General features: G+C 41.8%; 1 protein-coding gene across 1 annotated transcript in view; it reads right to left on the reverse strand.

Annotated features, from left to right (window-relative positions):
- atp8b5b (ATPase phospholipid transporting 8B5b) overlaps positions 1-24,301 on the reverse strand; it is a 278,562-nt gene that overhangs the window by 198,538 nt on the left and 55,723 nt on the right. Inside the window, exons 3-5 of the mRNA XM_072571671.1 lie at positions 19,092-19,150; positions 13,252-13,365; positions 12,009-12,107 (exon numbers count right to left, since the gene is read on the reverse strand). Of these exons, the coding sequence (XP_072427772.1) occupies positions 12,009-12,107; positions 13,252-13,365; positions 19,092-19,150 (272 nt within the window). The remainder of the gene's footprint in view (positions 1-12,008; positions 12,108-13,251; positions 13,366-19,091; positions 19,151-24,301) is intronic.

Here is a 24,301-nt window from a genome sequence, read left to right on the forward strand (position 1 = left end):
GCCTCTAGAACACTGGGGAATGATCCCCACGCTATGGTATATAAAGGATCATGAATCATGCTTTTTCAGAACTTTTTCCCGGCCGTGATTCGCAAGAGGAAGACCGTTGATGCGGTAAAATTGCGGCTGAGGTACCTGAATATCCAGTATTCTGTTAGATGTCCGGCTAGCCGGGGGAGGGGAGAGGTCTTTTTGCTGTTCTACCGGGAGTCCCTAGGATTACAGTATGGTGGGGGTGGGTTGGGTGCCCACTTTTAAGTTTTTGTCATAAGATATTGGTAATTTTTTTCCCTTACTTTGTGTTGTCTGGGGCAAGGGCATGGTTCCAGCTAGAAGGAGTCATGGTGGAATTAATGGGTGGTATGAGCACCCCTGTGGACAATGGGGAAAATCTCTTTTCAGTTATGTTTTATACTGTTATGTTGTAGATGTAGTTGTTAGAAATTTTGATTTAGGAGTTTTGGATGTTGTACTTTTAAACTTATACAATCTGTTTATGGTTTTCACTCAGCATGTTATGAGTGGGGTTCTTCCTCTTAGGGAATCTCGGACAGTTTTGGATGATCATGGCTAGTCATTTGTTTAAATGGTGCACCTGGAATGATAAGGGAAGTCATGCAGCAATTAAGAGAAAAAAGATACTGTCACGCCTTAGAAAAGAGAGGGTCGATGTAGCTTTGGTACAAGAAACACACTTAACCAATAAAGAGCATTTGAAGTTGTAACAGGGAGGATTTAGCCAGATGTTTTTCTCATCTTTTAACTTGAAAAGCAAAGGAGTGGCTATTCTCATCTGGAAGAACTTCCCAGACCTCATAATACTTAAAGCTTTAATACATGGAGAGGAATATGGGATTCTGAATGCATAGTGCACACCCCATTAAATTCGTAACACATGGACTCTCTAGATTGATGGCCCTTGGAGCGTGTCTTACAATTATAGGGGGAGACTTTAACTGCATTATTGACCCTGAGGTGGACAGGATGCCTAGGGGTCTTGTGGGTGTGTCTCCACAATCCAGGTAGTTGGTGGACTTGAACAAGGAGTTGGGGCTGGTGGATGTATGGAGATGTCTTCACCCCGAAGGTAGGGATTTTACCTTTTTTTCTCATCAACATAAATGCTATACTAGAATTGACATTTTTTTTCCCATCGGCCTTTTTAACTTGGTACTGTTCTGCAGAATAGGGAATATAGCTATTTCTGAAAATGCGGTAGTGTATATGGAGGTCAAGGCCGGAGCTGGTGGGGCGGGGATAGGCCATATCCTTATTGAACATAGATTTTAAAATCCTGTAGAAAATGCTAGTGTTAAGGCTAGAGAAGGTATTGCCTTTTATTGTAAAGGAGGACCAGACAGGTTTTATTAAGGGTCGTAGGTCTACCAATAATATTAAAAGAATATTAAATATGGCCCAAATATGTCAGCAAAGAACGATCCTGGGTTTGGTAGTCTCCCTGGATGCAGAGAAACATTTCATCGGGTGGGTTGGCCATACGTTTTTTATGTCATGGAACAGTTTGGTCTTGGAGATGCTTTTACCAAATGGGTGGCAGCGCTATATAGTGATCTGAAAGCAGCAGTGATCACAAATGGCATAAGGTCAGATAGTTTTAGTGTCGGCAGGGGCTGCCGTCAAGGGTGTCCTCTCTCTCCACTACTATTTACATTGGTGATCAAGCCACTGGTGGAAGCCATTCGGACAGATCCCAATATAACTGCCCAGGAGGCAGGGTCAGGCAGGCATAAAATTATCCTCTATATGGATGATGTCTTCTCTTTTTAACTGATCCAATGACATCTGTGCCCCGCTCAATACAAGTGATTAATCTATTTGGTTTGTTTTCAGGGTATAAAATGAATTTCATGAAATCAGTGGCCATGCCTGTGGGGGGAGTCTTACTAGTATATCCAACTTTGGGGATGGAATCCGTTTCCCCTTCCGGTGGGGACAGGGAGGTTTTCTGTAATTCATAAAGTCAGGAAGTATGGGATACAGGGAGGTTTGGCTATCTGGACTCAGAATTGGCAGGCTGACAGAATGCAGAGAGTGGTTGTAGATGGGAAGTATTCTGCCTGGAGGTCAGTGCTGAGTGGGGTCCCGTAGGGCTCTGTTCTTGGGCCTCTGCTCTTAGTAGTTTTTATAAATGATTTGGGTGAGGAGGTTGAGGGGTGGATTAGTAAATTTGCAGATAACACTAAGGTTGGAGGTGTCATCGATAGTATAGAGGGCTACTGCAGGTTGCAGCGCGACATAGACGGGATGAGAGCTGGGCAGAGAAGTGGCAGGTGGAGTTCAACCTGGATAAGCGGCAATTGGATAGGTACATGGATAGGTGCTTAAGCTAGGACAAATGTTCAGCACAACATCGTGGGCCGAAGGGCCTGTTCTGTGCTGTATCGCTCTATGTTCTAAATGCAAAGTGATGCATTTTGGAAGGTCGAACTCAAATGCTGAACATAGGATTAAAGATAGGATTCTGAGGAACAGAGGGATCTGGGTGTGCAAATACATAGATGCCTCAAAGTTGCCACCCAAGTGGATAGGGTTGTTAAGAAAGCTTATGGTGTTTTGGCTTTCATTAACAGGGGGATCGAGTTTAAGAGCTGCGAGGTTTTGCTGCAGCTCTACAAGTCCCTGGTGAGACCACACTTGGAATATTGTGTCCAGTTCTGATCGCCCTACTATAGGAAAGATACAGAGGCTTTGGAGAGGGTGCAAAGAAGGTTTACTAGGATGCTGCCTGGACTGGAGGGTTTACCTTATGAAGAAAGGTTGAATAAGCTTGGACTTTTCTCTCTGGAGAGAAGGAGGAAGAAAAGGGGACCTGATCGAGGTGTACAAAATAATGAGAGGAATAGATAGAGTCAATAACCAGAGATAACCAGAGATGTTTCCCCAGGGCAGGATGGACCGGTACGATATGGACTGATGGACTGATTACTTCATTACTTCCAGGTTAGAGACTTCGTACAAAAAAAGACTACATTGATGGTTAATCCCTACAAATCGGACATGGCGAGGAGAGCGCACTGGTGTACTGGCACCCTCTTGGTTAGCACTCTATCACTTGTTAGGTAGTAATGTTTGGAAGGACATTGAATGGCTATATAAAATCTGGACTCAAGAATTATAGAACATAGAACATTACAGTGCAATACAGGCCCTTCGGCCCTCAGGATGGACTGATATTAGGAGAAAGGTATAAAGGAGACATCAAAGGTAGGTTCTTTATGCAGAGAGTTGTGAATGCATGGAATCACTGTCAGCTGTGGTGATGGAAGCAGAGTCATTGGGGACATTTAAGCGACTGCTGGACATGCACATGGATAGCAATGAGTTGAGGGCTGCGTAGGTTAAGTTACTATATTTTACACTCAGATTAAATCTCGGCACAACATCATGGTCCAAAGGGCCTGTTCTGTGCTGTACTTTTCTATGTTCTATGTATTTAGGCATTCTTATTACCCTGGTTCTCGATCAAGTATATAAAGCAAAATATGGGCAGCTGCTAGAGAAAATCAGGCAGGACCTTCAGCGCTGGGAAAATTTTCCAATACCCTGATTGGGCAGAATAGCTCTGGTTAAGATGAAGGTTCTTCCTCGCCTATTATATCCCATGAGAATGCTCCCTTTGAGGCGGCCAAGGCAAACACTGCGCAGGCTTTACAGCTGGTTTGTATATTTTATTTGGTATCACAAATGGCCTCTAATTAAGCTGGATGAGTTGCAGCTTCTGCAAGGGAAGTGGGGGGGGGGGGGGGGGGGGGGGGTGTCTAGATTTTCCAGACTTCAGGAAGTACCAATTGAGTTCCTTGTTATCCTATGTGGCTGAATGGGGCCTGTCACAATCCACGATCAATTTGGCTAGACATTGAGGCCTCCCGGACAAATGTCCCTCATTAATTTGTTGTTTATGGACAAAATAAGAACTGTTATGGATCACTGTAAAACCTCGACTGTCCTAAACACAGTTAAAGCATGGAGAATGATGCGGCAGGGCGAGGGCAATTTACAAAAAAACTTCCCTTTCACTCCCATAATGGGGATATTGGGATTCTAGCCAGGTTCGATGGATTCTGGCTTTAAGCTCTGGGAGTCCAGAGGAACCTCCTGTTTAGGAGATCTATTCGATGGGGAGGTCATGATGTCCTTTGAGCAGCTGAGTCAGAAGTACGAGCTACCTAGGAAGGATCTCTTTCATTACTTCCAGGTTAGAGACTTCGTACAAAAAAAGACTACATTGCTGGTTAATCCCTACAAATCGGACATGGAGAGGAGAGCGCACTGGTGTACTGGCACCCTCTCGGTTAGCACTCTATCACTTGTTAGGTAGTAATGTTTGGAAGGACATTGAATGGCTATATAAAATCTTGACTCAAGAATTATAAAACATAGAACATTACAGTGCAGTACAGGCCCTTCGGCCCTCAATATTGCACCGATCATACTAATCTGAAGCCCATCCCACCTACACTATTCCATGTACATCTATATGCCTGTACAATGACAACCTAAATGCACTTAAACTTGGCAAATCTACTACTGTTGCAGGCAAAGAACTCCATACCCTTACTACTCTCTGAGTAAAGAAACTACCTCTGAATTCTGTCTTATACCTATCTCCCCTCACTTTAAAGTTGTGTCCCCTCGTGTTTGCCATTCCCATACTTGGAAAAAGGCTCTCCCTGTCCCACCCTATCTAACCCTCTGACTATCTTGTATGTCTCTATTAAGTCACCTCTCAACCTTCTTCTCTCTAACGAGAACAGCCTCAAGGCCCTCAGCCTTTTCTCGTAAGACATTCCTGCCATACCAGGCAACGTCCTAGTAAATCTCCTCTGCACCCTTTCCAAAGCTTCCACATCCTTCTTATAATGCAGTGACCAGAACTGTACACAATACTCCAAGTGCGGCCGTACCAGGGCTTTGTACACCTGCAGCATAACCTCCTGGTTCCGGAACTCAATCCCTCTATTAATAAAGGCCAAAACATTGTATGCCTTCTTAACAACCCTGTCAATCTGGGTGGCAACTTTCAGGGATCTGTGTACGTGGACACTGAGATCTCTCTGCTCATCTACACTCCCAAGAATCTTACCATTAGCCCAGTACTTTGCATTCTGATTACTCCGTCCAAAGTGTATCACCTCACACTTGAGCACATTAAACTCCATTTGCCACCTCTCAACCCAGCTCTGCACCCTATCTATGTCTCTCTGCAACCTACTACATCCTTCATCACTATCCACAACTCCTCAGAGATGTGGGAGGATATCTGGGAAAATATTAGGAAGATCTCTATTTGTAATAGGACCCAGGTTATTCAACTGAAGGTACTTCATTGTGCTCACCGGGCACCAGAACGGCTTGCGAAATTCAACACAGGAGTGTCCCCAATGTGCCCCATGTGCAAAATGGAGGTTGGCTCACTGCTTGTGGTCATGCCACAAAATCCGCAGGTATTGGGATGACATAGCTTATGCTTTGGAAAAGGTTTTGGGAACTGAGGTTAGGTTGGATCCAATATCCCTCCTTTTCGGCCTCTCAAATCTTCCCTGCCTGGATATGCACGGGAAGAAATTGTTTAACGTCCTTTCTTTCTGCATGAGGAAGAACATTCTAATGAGCTGTGTCAGAGAATCCTCCAGGACTCTCGATTAGCATTGGACAGTCATGGAGCACATACCCCTGGACTTCTTTACGCGTATGGTGCACCAGAAAACAGAATTGTTTTACAGAACATGGCAGCCCTTTTTGAATTATATTGATGTAGACACATTAGTTTTACTATTCAGGGCCTTCATTTAGCCATGAGGACTGTGTCTGTCGGTTTGGGGCCCCTGGGAGGAAGAATCCTTACTAAATACGGGTCTACTTACTATTGTTCTGAGTGGTGGGAAGCCATGATGAGATTACGCTGAGTGCAGTAGTTTAATTGAATATCATTTAAGTTACTTTGTTATAACTTGGTTTAATTTTATTCTATCTGTTTATTTTTCTTCTTTCTCCTTGGTTATTTATTGAACTGTAGTCTTTATAGGGTTTTCTTGTGAGTTTCTGTTGTCTGTGGAGTCGAGTAGTAGTTTGTTTTCTATTATTGCTATTATATTATAAAGTTGTCATACTATTTTGTACTGGTTTTGTAATTTTGTTAAAAAACCTAAAATCTTTCTTTCAATAAAAATATTTATTAAAAAAGTAGTTTTTGTTGGTAATACTCAAATGTCAATATATCCTTTTTTAAATACAGGAACCAAAACTATACACAGTACTCCAGTTGCAGTCTCACCAAAACTTGAGGTCCTCTTCTGTACAGTTAGCTCTACTGTTGTATGTGTCTTTTTTATACGAATTGGCTTTAATGTGATTAAAGAATTTCAACCATTACTTACAGAACACAAACTTTCCTTATCTGTATTGACTATTTCGCAATTCCAGCCCCAATAGTTTAAATGGCTCAGGTATTGCACAGTTTTCTTACAACACGAGATCGCACAAGAACGGAACTATCACGTTATATCAGAACCGATTGTGCTGTGCAATCCTACACTTCTTCCATAATAATGGACTTGAGCACTTTCAAACAAATATGTGAATCAAATGGCCTATGATTTCTTGGTTTCTGTCTCCATTCCTTCTTGAACATGGACGTCACATCAATGAATGCTTTTTATGACATTTACTGTCACATGTATTTTACAGAGAGAAATACAATAAAATACAGTGAAAAGCTTTATTTGTCGCCACACTATGGTGCTATTTTGATAGTTTAAAAGCAAAAGAAAAATGAAAAGATATAGTTTAAAGAGCAACTGAACGAACTGCGGATGCTGTAAATCAGAAACAAAACAGAAATTGCTGGAAATGCTCAGCAGGTCTGACAGCATCTGTGAATAAAAATCAGGGTTAACATTTCGTGTCTAGTGACCCTTCCTCAGAACACCACAGCATAAAGAGAAGCCCATTTATGTTCATGTTCTGAGTCAGCTCAGAACCACTACCACCTCACCAGGCCCAACTAACACCAAAATCGCTAATCCTTCAGCACCATCTTTCGCCACTGGGCCAATACACCCACTAATATCTGAATCTCTTGACACAGCCCACCTTGATGTTGCTATGATGCCCTTTCACCACTGCTTTGCCGTATCAGCGACAGACCCAACCAATAATGTCACCGATCCTCAAGCACCATCTTGTGCCGCTGGGTCTACCTCACTGATGTCACCTCAGGACTCACTTTCTCCCGTACTGAGCTCACTCTCCTCCATGCTGGAGTCACTCTTCTCCGTCACAAGTCCACGCCAGGACAACTCGCCGCCACCAATGCAATCTGAACTCTTCACAAGAAGTAAAAGGTAATAACAATACCTTCCTTTACAAACAATATTACCTCACCTCCTTTTCTTTTTTGTCTATTTTTCTGCAGCATTCCATATCTCTGAATATCAAGTTCCCAGTTCATTACCTCACAAACATTTCTCTCTAACAGCTATCAATTCATATCAATTAAATTCTAATTATGGCAACAACTACTTTTTTAATGTTCATTCATGCATTTGCTACAGCTAATCCACCTTGCCTGCACATCCTTGCACACTACTGCAATTTAGCATGGCCAATCCACCTCAGCTGCACGTTTGGACGGTAGGAGGAAACCGGAGCACCCATAGGAAACCCACTGAAACACTTTTAATATTTAAATGATTCTCAAAAGATTCTTCTTCCTGAAGAAGGGCTTATGCCCGAAATGTCGATTCCCCTGTTCTTTTGATGCTGCCTGATCTACTGCACTTTTCCAGCAACATATTTTTAAGCTCAGAATTGAATTGGACCTACAACATCCAGCTAGGGCTGAGACAGTCACAGGGGTTGACGAGTGCCAAGGCAACTGGTTAAAAGGTACGCTTCAGTTCAATGGGAATTTCCCACTATTGTGGTGTTAAATATTAGGCACTCTGTCCTGCATCTCACACACACCTACCTTTGCCAAGCACCCCAATGGCCTTCATACTTTTCATGTCAACCCATGCCCCTCCACCCAATTCCAATGGCACCTTATAGAACCTGTGTCAAATTAATGCTAATTCATGACTCATCCCTATGGCCACTGTAGCCCTATTCCAATTTAGTACAAACTCGTGGAAAACCATGACTCATTCATCTCAGGTCCTCTTCTAGCCTCCCTAACTGTGTGAATATTGAGCTCCTAAATCAGGAAATGGAAGGATTTAGGAAATAAATTCCAAAGTTTGTGCACGCAGATGGGTGAAAGCTTTACCATCAAATTAAGACCAGTTAAGTACTTCAGAAACATCTTTTCTTTTGCAATGTACTCTGAAGTGACAGCTAAAGCAAGGTCCTTGCAGAGTGATTAAATAATTGATTATATAATTGGTCTTAGATGCGAGTGAATATATTGATATTAGTGAGAAGGTATATTTTTCTTACAGTGCAACAGGCAGATAGGATAACCACCTGGAAAATAGAACCTTTGATCCTTGCACAACTCAGCACTAATATACCAAACATTGTGTACTTACTTCTCCAGGTGGAATTTAAACCAAATACCTTTTGGTTGAAGGAACAGATACCATTCCAAGTCAAGACTAATACCCAAAGTAAGCAAATGCACACTAAAGAGATTAAAAAGTAATAGATACAAGTGGCATAACATCCGAAATGTCTAAATGTCTCATGGCACAAAGTTAAAAATCACACGACACCAGGTTATAGTCCAATAGGTCTATTTGGAAGCACTAGCTTTGGACTACTGCCAAAGACGACATGCAATTTTAAGATATTTACAATTGAGGAATGTCATTTGAACTATCCAAATTTATCCAAGTCACCTTGCACTCCTCCCCAATTGTTTTATCCAATATTGGAGTCCTTAATTCTCCTGCTATGTTTGGTTACCTTTCCAAGTGATGAAATACCCCGACACTTGGAAGTCAAGGCCACAATTCTAAGAGTTGCAACAAATGCGAAGATTTAATGACATTACATGAATCATGATTTGTTGCCGACTCACTGACTCTATTCAAGAAACAAAACACACAGGGATTTCCTCAGTCTCAATAAAAATAACTCTATTTGTTGTAGCACTCTTAAAAAATGTAAAAGAATAGGACCTCTATACAGTAGGAACAAATTACTGCAGATGCTCTCCATGGATGCTACCTGACTCACTGTGATTTCCGACATTCTTCACAATGGACTCCAAAATCTTACCAACAATGAAGGTCAGGCAAATCAGCCTGTAATTTTCTGTCTTTTGCCTCACTAACTTTTAAACAGGAGGGTTAAATTAGTGATTTTCCAGTCCTCTGGGACCCTCTCCGACTCCAGTGATTCCTACAAGAATCTCCACCATCTCTTTAGCTACCTCCTTCAGAACTCTGGGGTGTGGTCCAGGTGATTTATTCACCTTCAGACCTTTCAGGTTTTCTAGCATCTTCTCCTCGGTGATGACGACCACACTCACCTCTCTCTCCCACTTACCGTCCGACTCTCTTGAATTTTTGGGACATTACTCATATCTTCCCCCATGAAGACTGATACAAAGTTCTTGTTCAGTTGTTCCACCAATTCTTTCTTCCCCATTGCTATTTTTCCAACATCATTTTCCAGCAGCCCAATGTCCATTTTTGCCTCTCTTTTATCCTTAATATATCTAAAGAAACTCTTGCAATCTTATTTTATATTACTGACTAGCTTACCCTCATATTTAATCTTCTCCCTCATTTATTTTTAGTTGTCCTCTGTTATCTTTGTAGTCTTCCCAATCATATGGCTACCCACTGTGCTTCATCACATTATGTGGTTTCTTTTTTGCTTTTATGCTATCCCTGACTTCCCTTGTCAGCCATGGTTGCTTCATCCTCCGTTTAGTATGCTTCTTTTTCTGAGGGATGAATTTTTGCTGTGTCTTCCAAATTACTCCCAGAAACTCCTGCCATTGCTGTTCCACTGTCTTTCCTGCTAGGCTCCTCTCCCAGTCAATTCTCACCAGCTCCTCCCTCATGCCTCTGTAGTTGCCTTTATTCAATTGTAATATCATTATATCTGGTTCCAGTTTCCACTTCTCAAATTGCAGTGTAAGTGTTATCATATGATGATCACTGCCTCCTGAGGGTTCCTTCATCTTAAGCTCCCTTATCATGTCTGCCTCATCGATAAATCTAGAATTGCCTGCTCCACCACAAACTGCTCAAAAAGCCACTTGCAGACATTCCACAAATTCATTTTCTTGCGATCCACTACCAACCTAGATAGTTACATTCTCTCTTGTTGGTATGGTTATGGTATATTACCAGGCAGTCACGTGGCATGAATGTTACTTTCCACTTGTCAGCCCAAGCCTGGAAATTGTCCAGGTCTTGGTACAATTGGGCATGATTTATCTCAGCACCTGGGGAATTATACATGGTGCTGAACATTGCGCAGTATTCAGAGAACATCTCCACTTCTGACCTTATGATGAAAAGAAAGTAAACAAGTTGAAAATAGTTGGGCTAAGAACACTAACCTGAGGAATTCCTGCGGAGATGATCTGGAGCTGAGATGACTCATCTCCAACCACTGTAATCATTATGCCAGGTACAATTCTAACCAGCAGAGAGGTTTCCCCCTGATATCCATTTACTTCAGTTTTGCTAGAGCTCCTATATGCCATATTTGGTCAAGAGCAACCATTTTTACCTCACTTCTGGAATTCAGCTCTTTTGTCCATGTTTGAAACAAGGTTATGAAGTCAGGAGTTGATAGAACTCAAACTGGGCATCACTGAGCAGGTAAATAACAGATAACACTGTTGGCGACACCTTCCATCCCTTTACAGATTATTAAGAGTAGACTGATGAGGCAATAATAAGCCGAGTTGAATTTGACCTGCTTTTTTGTAATGGATATACCTGGACAATTTTCTACATAATCATGTCAGCACCCACATTGTAGATGTACTAGAACAGCTTGGCTAATAGCATGGTATATTCTGGAGCAAAGCCTTCAGCACTATTGCCAGAATATGATAACGGCTCATAAACTGTGCAGCTCCAGTGCCTCCAATGGTTTCTTAACATCAAGAGTAGCAAATTAAATTGGTTGAAGACTGGCACCTGTGTTACTGGGGACCTCTGAAGAAGGTCAAGACTGACCATCCACTTGACACTTATTGCTGAAGATTTTTGCAAATGCTTCAGCTTTATCTTTTCTATTGACATGCTGGGCAACATGTTAATGAGGATGGGGATATTTATGGAATCTCCTTCTTCTAATGAACTGTTTAGTTGTCCACCACCACTCAAGACCAGATGTGAGAAGTCTGCAGATTCTCCAGATAGTGTAAATGTTTCACCAGTGGGGGAACATCAAAATAGAAGGTAATCAATAATGAATCTAATGAGGAAGTAATTTATTCAGAGAGTAGTTAGAATATGGATCTTGCTCCAAATGGATACCATGTATTGCGTTGAATAGCAGAAATGGTTTTATCGGGAAGCTAATTCTTTCAAAAAGTACATAAGGGAAGAAGGAAGAGAAGAATATGCTGACAGGATTAGTAGGTTTGGATGGAGTTTTAAAATCCAAACGGCCGGTTTCTGCGACAAAAACAGTAATTGCTAGAAATGCTCAGTAGATCCAGCAGCATCTGTGGAGGGAAAGCAGAGTAACGCTTCAGGTCCAATGGAAGATGGGTCACTGAACTTTAAACCTTTTAATTCTGCTTTCTCCCTCCACTAATGCTATCAGATCTGCTGAGCTTCTCCAGTAATTTCTGTTTTTGTTTCAGATCTTCAGTTCTTTCTTTTGAACTTAGGGCTAGATTCTGTGGTATAAAATCTATGTACCTTCAGCTGAAAAGCCATGAAAATCTCAGAAAACAGTTTTTATGTCACTGAACTTCCAATAGATTGATAAATGAAATTCAGCTAAATCACTGAATCTGGGGATTATTTTCACAAAATAAGTAAAGATGTGGAATTGTAAAAAGAACTTACATAATCATCAATGGCATCTTTCACTGCAGTTATTAACAACACCAGCATTAAGGGTACAACTGTGGTATACCAGGACAGAGATGAAATTTGTGGAATAAACTGAAAGAAATAAATGGATTACAATTGATACATCCAAAGTAAATAACCAAAATATCTTGCAAATAACTGCTAAAAGAGGAATTACTTATAATACTGTGGGAGCACCAAATTATAATAAAATTACAATAAGTAGGTGAACTTGTTTGAAATAATCTAATTTACATTAGAGTCATATCACACAAATTCTAGACAAATGATCTTTTTCAACATAAGATTTGATTGTATTATGATTAATTTAGGCACTTGTAAAATAGCACAGCATAATCCCTTCATGACAATTCATTGAAATATTTGAGTCACTAAAATGAGAACAAATTGATGCAACTGTTTTATCTGGAACTGCTTTGATAGTTCTTCATTTGATATTTTGCACACACAATGGTTCATTCCTGCTCAACCAGGAGCTTAACAGTTTGGGATATCTCACCTGAAGACATAATGAATTAGGGATGCTCACTTGGGATCAGGTACATTTTTCAACTTTTGCTAAAAAAAGACACATTTTTGTCATTGCTTTATTGTCTTGGAGCTCTTTGGAGATATTTGTAAGAATTCAATGAGAAAATCAACATTTGTATACTGCATGAGAGGACCTTGCTGATTGTTTGTCAAATGGAATCAGAACAGTAGAGGAGTTGTCATGAAGAATCCACCAAAAGTTGCTGATTACAGTTAACTACCAGGATTTGTTGAAATTTTAAACCAGTCATGTCTGAGGAAGTACCAGCAAACAGCTGTCACTTATTTTGGTCAGTTGAAGCACCATGCCTTCACTCCCCTTATCTAAATCATTGAGGTAAATTGCAAAACTTTGAGGCCCCAGCATAGACCTCTGCAGGATCATCACATCCTGCCTGTCAGACGAAACCCGTGTGCTACTTGTCACTTATCAGTACAGGAAGAAATTTAATGTCACTTAGAAAGGTGTGTGGTGTTAAGAAAAAAAACAGCATGGATTAAAAGGCATCCGTGAAATGTGAAACCAGGTGATCAACCCATTCATGGACCACAACAAGCATCAATGCCCATATTGAGGGAGATAGATCACATGTACTCAAAGAAAACTTGACAAGCAAAAATCAATATCAAACCAAAGGTTGTCTATTTTAAGGTAGCACAACCACAGATGTAGATGAAAACTTACCTGCAAAACAAGTAAAAATAAAAAATAAGCATTGGCAATTCGTTGGAACTGTTCAAACAAATTGATTGGCAAGAATGTGAAAATATTGTATTTGGAAGTTTTAATTCGATTGTTCTGCAAAGGAAAAGAAATTTTGTTAAGTGTGTGAAAATAAATAATGCAGATTATTTCAAATTATAGTAGCCTCACAACAAGTTCAATTTTCCAGTGATGACTCAATATGATGTCATTTAACAACTATAGAAAAGTGGAGAGAGAATTTTGTTTATTTATTCTTATGCACAGTAATAAATAAAGAATAAGTGAGGACCAACAGACAAATAAATGGACGCCTTACTTTTGTAGTAAATTATTGACAGAAACCTTATAACAGTTTTTGCCTGTCATACAATGGAGTTGATTAATTATTATTTCTTATCTATTTAATGCTTATAAAAGTAAGATTTAGCTTTGTTGTCTTTGTACAATTTAGCTTTGTACAAATGAGCAAATATGGGCTGAACTTTCCTAACGTCATGAAGATAGATTTGACGCCTGTGTGGGGCACAAAAGCAGCAGGAAGCCCAAATGGAATGCCAACCACCCCCACTCCCCCCCCAACAATCTGAACTACCTCTGGGGAATAGCTACAGTTGCTAATGGATAAATCAGCTCATGAGGGTAGACACGTCAATTAAGGCGAGAAGGTTGAGCAATTCAACTTCACCAACACATTCCACCCTGACCTTAAAAAATCCTCCTCTTCCTACGTCAATTAAGGCCTCAATCAAGGATGCTTACCCCATTGCTGAAAGCTCCCTGTCACTGCATGGATTCACCATTTGTTGGGATCCATGTAGCATTGAGTACTTCCCAGGAGATCAGGTTCACAGGTGGTGAGAGGTACACTCACCCAAATACGTAACATTGTTAGGGGACTGATAGGTTATTTAGTGGAGAGATGATTTCCTGGCTATAGTGCTTAGAGTGTGGGGTTATACTCTCAGAATAAGGAATCAATGCTTTAAGAATGAATTGATTTTTCTTTTAACTCAAAGAATTGGATACATTTGAAATTCTACGCCCCAGAGGTTTGCGAAACTCAGTCATTGAGTATATTCAAGCCTGAGACTGATAGATTTCTGGTTATTAAGGAAATCATGGAATATTATCATAGAATAGATTCCCTACAGTGTGGAAACAGGACCTTTGGCCCAACAAGTCCACATCAACACTCCAAACAGCAACCCATCCAGACCCACTGCCCCCACCCTATGTTTACCTCCCCGACTAATGCACCTAACCTACACATCCTTAAATGTTATGGGATAATTTAGCATGGCCAATTCACCAAACCTGCATTTCTTTGGATTGTGGGAGGAATCTGGAACACCCGGAGGAAACCCAGGCAGACACGGGAGAATGTGCAAACTCCACACAGACGGTTGCCCGAGGCTGGAATCGAACCCAGGTTCCTGGCGCTGCGAGGCATCAGTGCTAACCACTGAGCCACCGTGCCGCCCTATGTTTCTGCTTAATATTTTACTGCTAATGCACAAGACACCATACCATGCATTTTCTCACTTCATACCAAGCTATTCAATATAATAACCCACTAGAAGTAGGTTTGCTCGCTGAGCTGAAAGGTTCACTTTCAGATATTTTGTCACCGTACTAGCTTCCGGACTTGGCACTGCGGATGATTCCTACTTTCTTTTATATGTTTGGGTTTCTTTGGGTTGATGCCATTTCCTGTGGTGATGTCTTCCTGTTCTTTTTCTCATGGGGTGGTAAATCGGGTCCAAATCAATGTGCTTGTCGATAATAGTTCCAGTTGGAATGCCATGCATCTAGGAATTCTCGGACCCCTTGGCATCATGGTAGCCGACAAACCCACCGACACACTAAAACAGCAGCTAATAAACTTGAAAGACCCTACACAGACAACAAGCAAAACTAATATCATTTACAAGATACTGTGCAAGGACTGTAACAATACTACATTTAGGGTGTAGGTTTGCTCGCTGAGCTATAGGTTTGATATCCAGACGTTTCATTACCTGGCTAGGTTACATCATCAGTGGCGACCTCCAAGTGAAGCGAGGCTGTTGTCTCCTGCTTTTTATTTATATCTTTTTCCTGGATGGGGTTCCTGGGGTTTGTGGTGATGTCATTTCCTGTTCATTTTCTGAGGGGTTCACAGATGCCTCTAGATCTATGTGATTGTTTATGGCATTGTGGTTGGAGTGCCAGGCCTCTAGGAATTCTCTGGCATGTCTTTGCTTAGTCTGTCCCAGGGTAGATCTGTTGTCCCAGTCAAAATGGTGGCTTTTTTCGTCCCTGTGTAGGGCTACAAGCGAGAGAGGGTCGTGTCTTTTTGTGGCTAGCTGGTGTTCGTGTATCCTGGTGGCTAACTTTCTTCCTGTTTGTCCTACGTAGTGTTTTTGGCAGTCCTTGCATGGAATTTTGTAGATGATGTTGGTTTTGTCCATGGGATGTACTGGGTCTTTTAAGTTTGTTAGTTTTTGTTTAAGAGTGTTGGTGGGTTTGTGTGCTACTAGGATTCCGAGGAGTCTTAGTAGTCTGGCTGTCATTTCTGAAACTTCTTTGATGTATGGTAAGGTGGTTACGGTTTCTGCCTGTGTTTGGTCTGCTTGTCGTGGTTTATTCTTGAGGAATCTGCGCATTGTATTTTTTGAGTATCCATTCTTCTTGAATACGTTGTATAGGTGGTTCTCCTCTTTTTTGCGTAGTTCGTCTGTGCTGCAGTGTGTGGTGGCTTGTTGGAATAGTGTTCTGATACAGCTTTGTTTGTGTGTGTTGGGATGGTTGCTGGTGTAGTTAAGTATTTGGTCAGTGTTTGTAGGTTTTCTGTACACGCAGGTTTGTAGTTCTCTGTTGTCCTTTCTTTCGGCTGTGACATCCAGGAATGCGAGTTTGTTGTCGGTTTCTTCCTCCTTGGTGAACTTTATGCCTGTGAGGGTGTTGTTGATGATGTTAAATGTCTCTTCTATCTTGTTTCGTTTTGTGATGACAAATGCGTCATCTATGTAGCGGACCCAAATTTTTGGTTTGATGGTTGGTAGGGCTTATTGTTCTAGTCTTTGCATTACTGCCTCTGCTATGAATCCTGATAGCGTAGATCCCATGGGTGTGCCGTTGGTTTGTTTGTAGACTATGTTGTTGAAAGTGAAGTGGGTGGTGAGGCACAGGTCCACTAGCTTCATGATGTTTTCGTTGGTAATGTGATTGTGGTGTTTGGTGTGTGTGTGATGGTCTCTTCTAAAAGTGTGGTAAGTGTTTCCTTTGCCAGGTCGAGGTTGATGGAGGTGAACAGTGCTGTTATGTCGAATGAGATCATTGCTTCGTCTTCCTCTATTTTGGTGTTTTTGATGATTTTTAGGAATTCCTGGGTGGACTGCTGTGACTCTTCTACTAGGTATTTCAGTCTTGCGTGTAGTTCTTTGGCCAGTCTGCAAGTTGGTGTTCCGGGCAGTGCGACTATAGGTCTGAGGGGGGGGCTCCTGGTTTATGGATTTTTGGTAGTCCGTAGAATCGTGGGGTGTTAGTCCCGTCGGGTTTCATTTTCTGGAATTCTGTCTTGTTCAATTGTCCAGAATTGTGTAATTTTCTTAGGAGATATGTAATTTTGTTTCCTGGTTGTGGGGTCGGGTCTAGGACCACCTGGTGGTAGGTGTTGGTGTCTGTGAGTAGTGCATTGGCTTTCTTGATGTAGTCCCTCTGTTCAGGATGACAGTGAGCCGACCTTTGTCTGCAGGTAATATAACAATGTTTTTTGTCTTTTTTGAGGTTTTCTAGGGCTTTCTGTTCTTGTGTGTTCAGTTTGTTTCCTTCCCTCTTTCAGCTCAGAGTAGGTGCAATTGTCTGTCTGATCGTTTGTTGCGTTTCTTCCGTGAGAGTGTTGTCCTTCAATGTAGTTTCTAATGTCGCTAGGAAATCCTTCTCATCAGTGTCTCGGTAATTGAAATTTAATCCTTTGACTAGTACCGCTTTTTCTGTGTCTGATAGGGTCCGGTCTGATAAGTTCTTTATCCATGCCCCTGTGTTATCGGTTTTGTCTTTTTTTTGTGAGTTTGTCCAGTTTTTTTCTTCAGGTCCCGATTTTTCTTTATCTGTGTTTGTCGTTGTTTGGTATTTATGGCTCGTTCTATCGCGTCTATCCATTCTTGATTTGTTGCTTGTTTGAATAACGGTTTTTGGCACGCAATTTCCCATTTGTGTTTTCGGAGTCTGTGGTGGGCGTCACTGATTAGTTCTCGGAGCATTTTGCGGCCGTTTTGTTCTGTTAAACTTCTGGCTTGAGATGTTTTTATCGGCGGTTTATATTGGAGACATTTTGGCAGTACCTGTTTTCTTAAACATTCATGCAGTAAGTACAGTTGTTCGCCGGTGGAACTCTCTCAGATGGCATTCCTTTCCCATCTTCGGGCAAGCTGTAGCATGTTGCGCCCATAGGCTTTTGCAAGGTTTGTAGCTCAAGCTGTATCAGAACACTATTCCAACGAGCCACCACACACTGCAGCACAGATGAACTATGCAAAACAGAGGAGAACCACCTATACAAGAAGAACGGATACTCAAAAAATACAGTGCGCAGATTCCTCAAGAACAAACCACGACAAGCAGACCAAACACAGGCAGAAACCCTAACCACCTTACCATACATCAAAGAAGTTTCAGAAATGACAGCCAGACTACTAAGACCCCTCGGAATCCTAGTAGCACACAAACCCACCAACACTCTCAAACAAAAACTAACAAACTTAAAAGACCCAGTACATCCCATGGACAAAACCAACGTCAACTACAAAATTCCATGCAAGGACTGCCAAAAACACTACATAGGACAAACAGGAAGAAAGTTAGCCACCAGGATACACCAGCTAGCCACAAAAAGGCACAATCCTCTCTCCCTCGTAGCCTTACACACGGATGAAAAAAGCCACCATTTTGACTGGGACAACAGATCTACCCTGGGACAGACTAAGCAAAGGCATGCCAGAGAATTCCCAGAGGCCTGGCACTCCAACCACAACGCCATAAACAATCACATAGATCTAGAGGCATCTGTGAACCCCTCAGAAAACGAACAGGAAATGACATCACCACAAACCCCAGGAACCCCATCCAGGAGAAAGATATAAATAGAAAGCAGGAAACGACAGCTTCGCTTCACTTGGAGGTCGCCACTGATGTTACCTAGCCAGGTAATGAAACATCTGGATATCAAACCTACAGCTCAGCGAGCAAACCTACACCCTAAATCTCAATCTGAACTACAAACCTTCACAAACCTTGCATACTACATTTGACAAACAGACAGAAAACTAGCCACCAGGATACATGAACATCAACTAGCCACAAAAATACATGACCCTCTCTCACTAGTATCCTTACATACAGATGAGGAAGACACCACTTCGACTGGGACAACTCATCCATCCCAGGACAAGCCAAACAGAGACACACATGAATTCCTCGTTGCATTGCATTCCAAATGGAACTCTATCAAGAAACACATCGACTTGGACCCGATTGATCACCCCTTAAGAAAAAGAACAGGAAATGACATCACCATGGGAAATGACATCACCACAGGAAATGGCATTATCAACTCAAAGAAACCCAAATACATAAATAGAAAGCAGGAATCAATGCTTCATCTGGAGGCTCACTGAAGATGTTACCTGGTATGGTGACAAAACGTCTGAAAATGAACCTTCTATCTCAGCGAGTAAACTTATATACAGAACCTCAACCCGAGCTACAAATCATCTCAAAACTCACTAATTATAACCCACTCAAAGGTTTTTAAAACTCAAAGGTTTAAGTCTACTCACCACATAATGGAATTTCGTATTGAAATTTCTGTCATTTGCCTTTAAATATCTCTCTTCCTCTGTAAAACAAAAGCAAACAGCACTGCTACACCTGTATATGTACTCAAAGACAACAAATTTGCAAGATTAAGGGAAAAGGTTGGGATTAAATTGAACAGTTCTTCAGACATAATTGGCTGAATTTTCTTTCCCAATATAATAAACATCTATGATTCTACATACCCATACAGATAATCAGAAATATGTGGCCAGTTAGGCAGTAAAGAAGGCAAACTTATTGTTGGCCTTCACAGCGAGAGGATTTGACTATTAGAGCAAAGATGTCTTGCTGCAACATTACATTGTTGAGACCACATCTGAAATAGTGTGCACGGTTTTGGTGTCCATCCTTTTAAGGGGTAGGCAGCACCCCAGTGGTATTATTGTTAGACCAATAATCCAGAGACCCAGGCAATGTTCTGTGGACATGGGTTTGAATCCGGCCATGGCAGACAGTGGGAATAAATTTAGTAGTAATCTGAAATAAAAGTTTGGTAATGGCCATGAAACCATTGCTGATTGTCAGGAAAAAGCAATCTGGCTCATTAATGTCCTTTACTAAATGAACTCTGCCATCCTTACCTGGTCTAGCTTTCATGTGACTCCAGATACACAACAATGTGGTTGACTCTTAACTTCCCTCTAAGCAATTAGGGATGCACAACAATGGTGATCCAGCCAGTGGCACCCAGATATGAATTAAAACAATCTGAGCAAGGTTTTCTTGTACAATGAAGGCTTCCCAAATTGCTTCCTGGGAAGGCATGACTGGCATAGGAGAAGAGGCGTTTTTATTCATTCACAAGATGTGGATGTCACTGGCCAGGAGAGCATTTATTACCAGTGTCAATGACATTGTTATGGGTCTGCAGTCACATGTAGTTCAGATCAGATAAGAACAGCAGTTTCCTTTCCTTGAAGGGCATTAGTGAATCACATGGGTTTTTTCAACAATCCAGATATTTATTGAATTCAAATTCCGCCAGGTGCCTCAGCAGGATTCAAACCCAGGTCCCCAGAACATGACCAGGGCTTCTGGATTAATAATCTACCAATAACACCACTAGACCATTACCTCCACTCAATTAGATTTAGTTAGTTTGAATTGTTGTTTTGAAGAATGAGGGGCAATGTCATAGAACAAAAGAACAAAGAATAAAAGTACAGCAAAGGAACAGGCCCTTCGGTCCTCCAAGCCTGTGACAATCATCACACCCTTACTAAACTAAAAACAAACCTTCTGCCCTAATTTAGTCCATATCTCTCTCTTCCCTCCCTATTCATGTAACCATCCAGACACCTCTTAAATATCGCTAATGTGCCTGCTTCCACCAACTCTTCCGACAGTGCATTCCAGGCTTCTACCACTGTCTTTGTGAAAAACATCCCTCTCATATCTCTCTAAAAATTTCCCCCTCTCGCCTTGAACCTGTGTCCCCTTGTAAATGATGCCTTAACCCTGGGAAAAAGCCTCTGACTACTCACCCTATCTATGCCTCTCATAATTTTGTAAACATCTATCAGGTCTTCTTTCAGCCACTATCTTTCCAGTGAAAACAATCCTAGTCATTTTATCCTTTCCTCATAGCAAATACTGAGACCAGGCAATATCTTGATGAACCTTCTCTGCACCCTTTCTAAAGCTTTTAGATCCTTCTGGTAGTGTGGTAACCAAAACCTATAAAATTTTAACAGGGCTAGACAGATTAGATATAGGAAGCATGTTAATGAGGCAGTAGCACTGGCAAAAGCTGCCAGCGTAGCCAGTCAAACAACCAGCTGAGCCCCAGTATTGTCAATAGATTCCAGGCCTCAGGTTAAGTGAAATTGGGAGGGGTGTTTCTGTCAATGGATCTCACCTTCCCATTATCAGACCAATTAATACAAAGACTGAATGGCTTAGAAAGAAGGCCCCTCCCAGACTCCAACACCAGATGCACCATAACTATGGGACCCTGCAAGCAGCCCCGCTGCAATTTGTTTGTTGAGTTGTCATGCTCCTCACAAAAGGACTTCATTGGGTTGAAAGTGTGAGGGCAACAGAGTCTCCATACAGCACTCTCCGGCCTGAATAAATGCACCCTAGCACCAAAATCTTTATGCGGGATGACACTGAATTGTGCCCCCTCCAAGAAAATTATTATTTCCATTATGCTTTCAAGGCAACTTTGTATCTTTATACCCCTCCTTTCAGCTTCCAGACAAGAGGGATGATAAATGAATATTCCAGGTTCATGCTGGTGAAAGGTCTACACTCAAAATTATATTGCGTATTTTTCTATCGTGATGACTTACTTTTGGGCCGAATTTTCTGGTGACATCGACAGCAGGAATGGAAGACAATGGACCCAGAAATACCAGCACTAGCTCGTATGAGTGTTTTGTGACACCATTTCCAGAACTCTCATGTTAATTAACCTAACAATCCCTGAATTATGGCTAATTAAAGTGTTTGAGGAGATTAGTAAGAGTTTATTAACAGGATATTTTCATGGAAGCATACAGACTTTACAGACTGCTTATTGCAAACAAGTGAAAGAAGGCAAGATAGGGTGACTGTCAGTCAATGCCAAGAAATTACTTTGGACCTAAAAAAGGATGAGCAGAGTAGAGAAAGACTTTGAAAACTGGTGACATTGACACATTGCAGGGGTGAGAACAGTGAATAATAATTGCTCCTGCATTGCAGGAGGTTATCATGCCCCTGGACTGTGATAATCTGGGCTGAGGCCAACTTCATGGATGGAGAAGTAATTAGCATATGAGCTTATGAAAGGCTGACGTTGGCACTGATTGCATAGTCATCAGAGTTTAGGTCAGCAGCAATCAGAATGAGACATTCCACAGGAAGAAAGCAGCCCAGGACATCAGGAAGTCAGGTTATGAGTTGAGGAGCAGGAGGGATTGGGAGATTATATTTTCAGCACAGGATCTTCCACTAAAGACAAAGCTTCTTGGAGATTACTCAGTTGTAAGAGACTGTGACTTTCCAGGTCAATAGATAAACCCTCATCGCCAAAGACCTCACAAATGGAGCTAACACTCAATCCAAGAGTTTTATATCAAAATCTCTGCCATTATCTTGATTATATTTGTTACTGCTTCGATTTTCTTATTTCTTTCTTTATTCTTTCATCTTGCATTCGGACAGCTGCTTTCAAGCCATATATAGCTAAATAAGGTTATTTAGTTCACCCATTACCATAAAATCACTTGTCAAGTAATCTCTCCACTTGAGATTAATTGAGTCTATCCCTTATTTTAGAACATAGAACAGTGCAGCATGGTACAGGCCCTCAATGCTGTGTCAACCTTTTATCCTACTCTAAAATCAGACTAATCTATATATCCTTCATTGTATTAACTTCCATGTGCCTATCCAAGAGTCACTTAATTGTCTCTAAAGTTGGATGCTGCCTGAACTGCTGTGCTCTTCCAGCACCACTAATCCAGAATCTAAAGTATTTGACTCTACTGCCATTGTTGGCAGCGAATTCCACGTGCTCACCACTTCTGTGTAAAGAACCTACCTCTGACACCTCCCCTAAACCTTTCTCCAATTACCTTAAAATCGTGCCCCCTCATGATAGACATTTCCACTATGGGAAAATGTCTCTGGCTAGCCACTCTGTCTATGCCTCTCAACATCTGTACATCTCTATCAAGTCACCTCTCATCCTTATTCGCTCCAATGAGAAAAACCCCCGCTCCCTCAACCTTTCTTCATATGACATACCCTCCAGTCCAGGCAGCATCCTAGTCAATCTCCTCTGCAACCCCTCTAAAGCTTCCACATCTTTCCTATAATGAGGTGACCAGAACTGAACACAATATTCCAAGTGTGGTTTAACGAGGGCACTATGAAGCTGCAGCATAACCTTGCAGCTCTTAAACTCAATCCCCCATTAATGAAAGCCAACACACCTTACACCTTCTTAACAACCCCATCAACCTGGATGGCGTCTTGGAGAGATCTGTGGACATGGACCCGAAGATCTCTCTGTTCCTCCACACTGCCAAGGGTAGGTCTTGCCTTACAAGTCTTATTGAATTCTTCGAGGAGGTGACCAAGCATGTGGATGAGGGTAGAGCAGTGGATGTAGTGTACATGGATTTTAGTAAGGCATTTGATAAGGTTCCCCATGGTAGGCTTATGCGGAAAGTCAGGAGGCATGGGATAGAGGGAAATTTGGCCAATTGGATAGAAAACTGGCTAACCGGTCGAAGGCAGAGAGTGGTGGTAGATGGTAAATATTCAGCCTGGAGCCCAGTTACAAGTGGAGTTCCGCAGGGTTCAGTTCTGGGTCCTCTGCTGTTTGTAATTTTTATTAATGACTTAGATGAGGGAGTCGAAGGGTGAGTCAGTAAATTTGCAGATGATACGAAGATAGGTGGAATTGTGGACAGTGAGGAGGGCTGTTGTCGGCTGCAGAGGGACTTAGATATGATGCAGAGCTGGGCTGAGGAGTGGCAGATGGAGTTCAACCCTGCCAAGTGTGAGGTTGTCCATTTTGGAAGAACAAATAAGAATGCGGAATACAGGGTTAATGGTAGGGTTCTTGGTCAGGTGGAGGAACAGAGGGATCTTGGGGTCTATGTACATAGATCTTTGAAGGTTGCCACTCAGGTGGATAGAGTTTGTAAGAAGGCCTATGGAGTATTATCGTTCATTAGCAGAGGGATTGAATTCAAGAGTCGTGAAGTGATGTTGCAGCTGTACAGGACTTTGGTTAGGCCACAGTTGGAGTACTGTGTGCAGTTCTGGTCGCCTCCCTTTAGGAAAGATGTGGAAGCTTTGGAGAGGGTGCAGAGAAGATTTACCAGGATGTTGCCTGGAATGGAGAGTAGGTCGTACGAGGATAGGTTGAGAGTTCTCGGCCTTTTCTCGTTGGAACAGTGAAGGATGAGGGGTGACTCGATAGAGGTTTATAAGATGATCAGAGGAATAGATAGAGTAGACAGTCAGAAACTTTTTCCCCGGGTACAACAGAGTGTTACAAGGGGAAATAAATTTAAGGTGAAGGGTGGAAGGTATAGGGGAGATGTCAGGGGTGGGTTCTTTACCCAGAGAGTGGTGGCGGCATGGAATGCGCTGCCCGTGGGAGTGGTAGAGTCAGAATCATTGGCGACCTTTAAGCGGCATTTGGATAGGTACATGGATGGGTGCTTAA

Source organism: Chiloscyllium punctatum, chromosome 1 (genome assembly GCF_047496795.1).
Source record: "Chiloscyllium punctatum isolate Juve2018m chromosome 1, sChiPun1.3, whole genome shotgun sequence".
NCBI classification, from domain to species: Eukaryota; Metazoa; Chordata; class Chondrichthyes; order Orectolobiformes; family Hemiscylliidae; genus Chiloscyllium; species Chiloscyllium punctatum.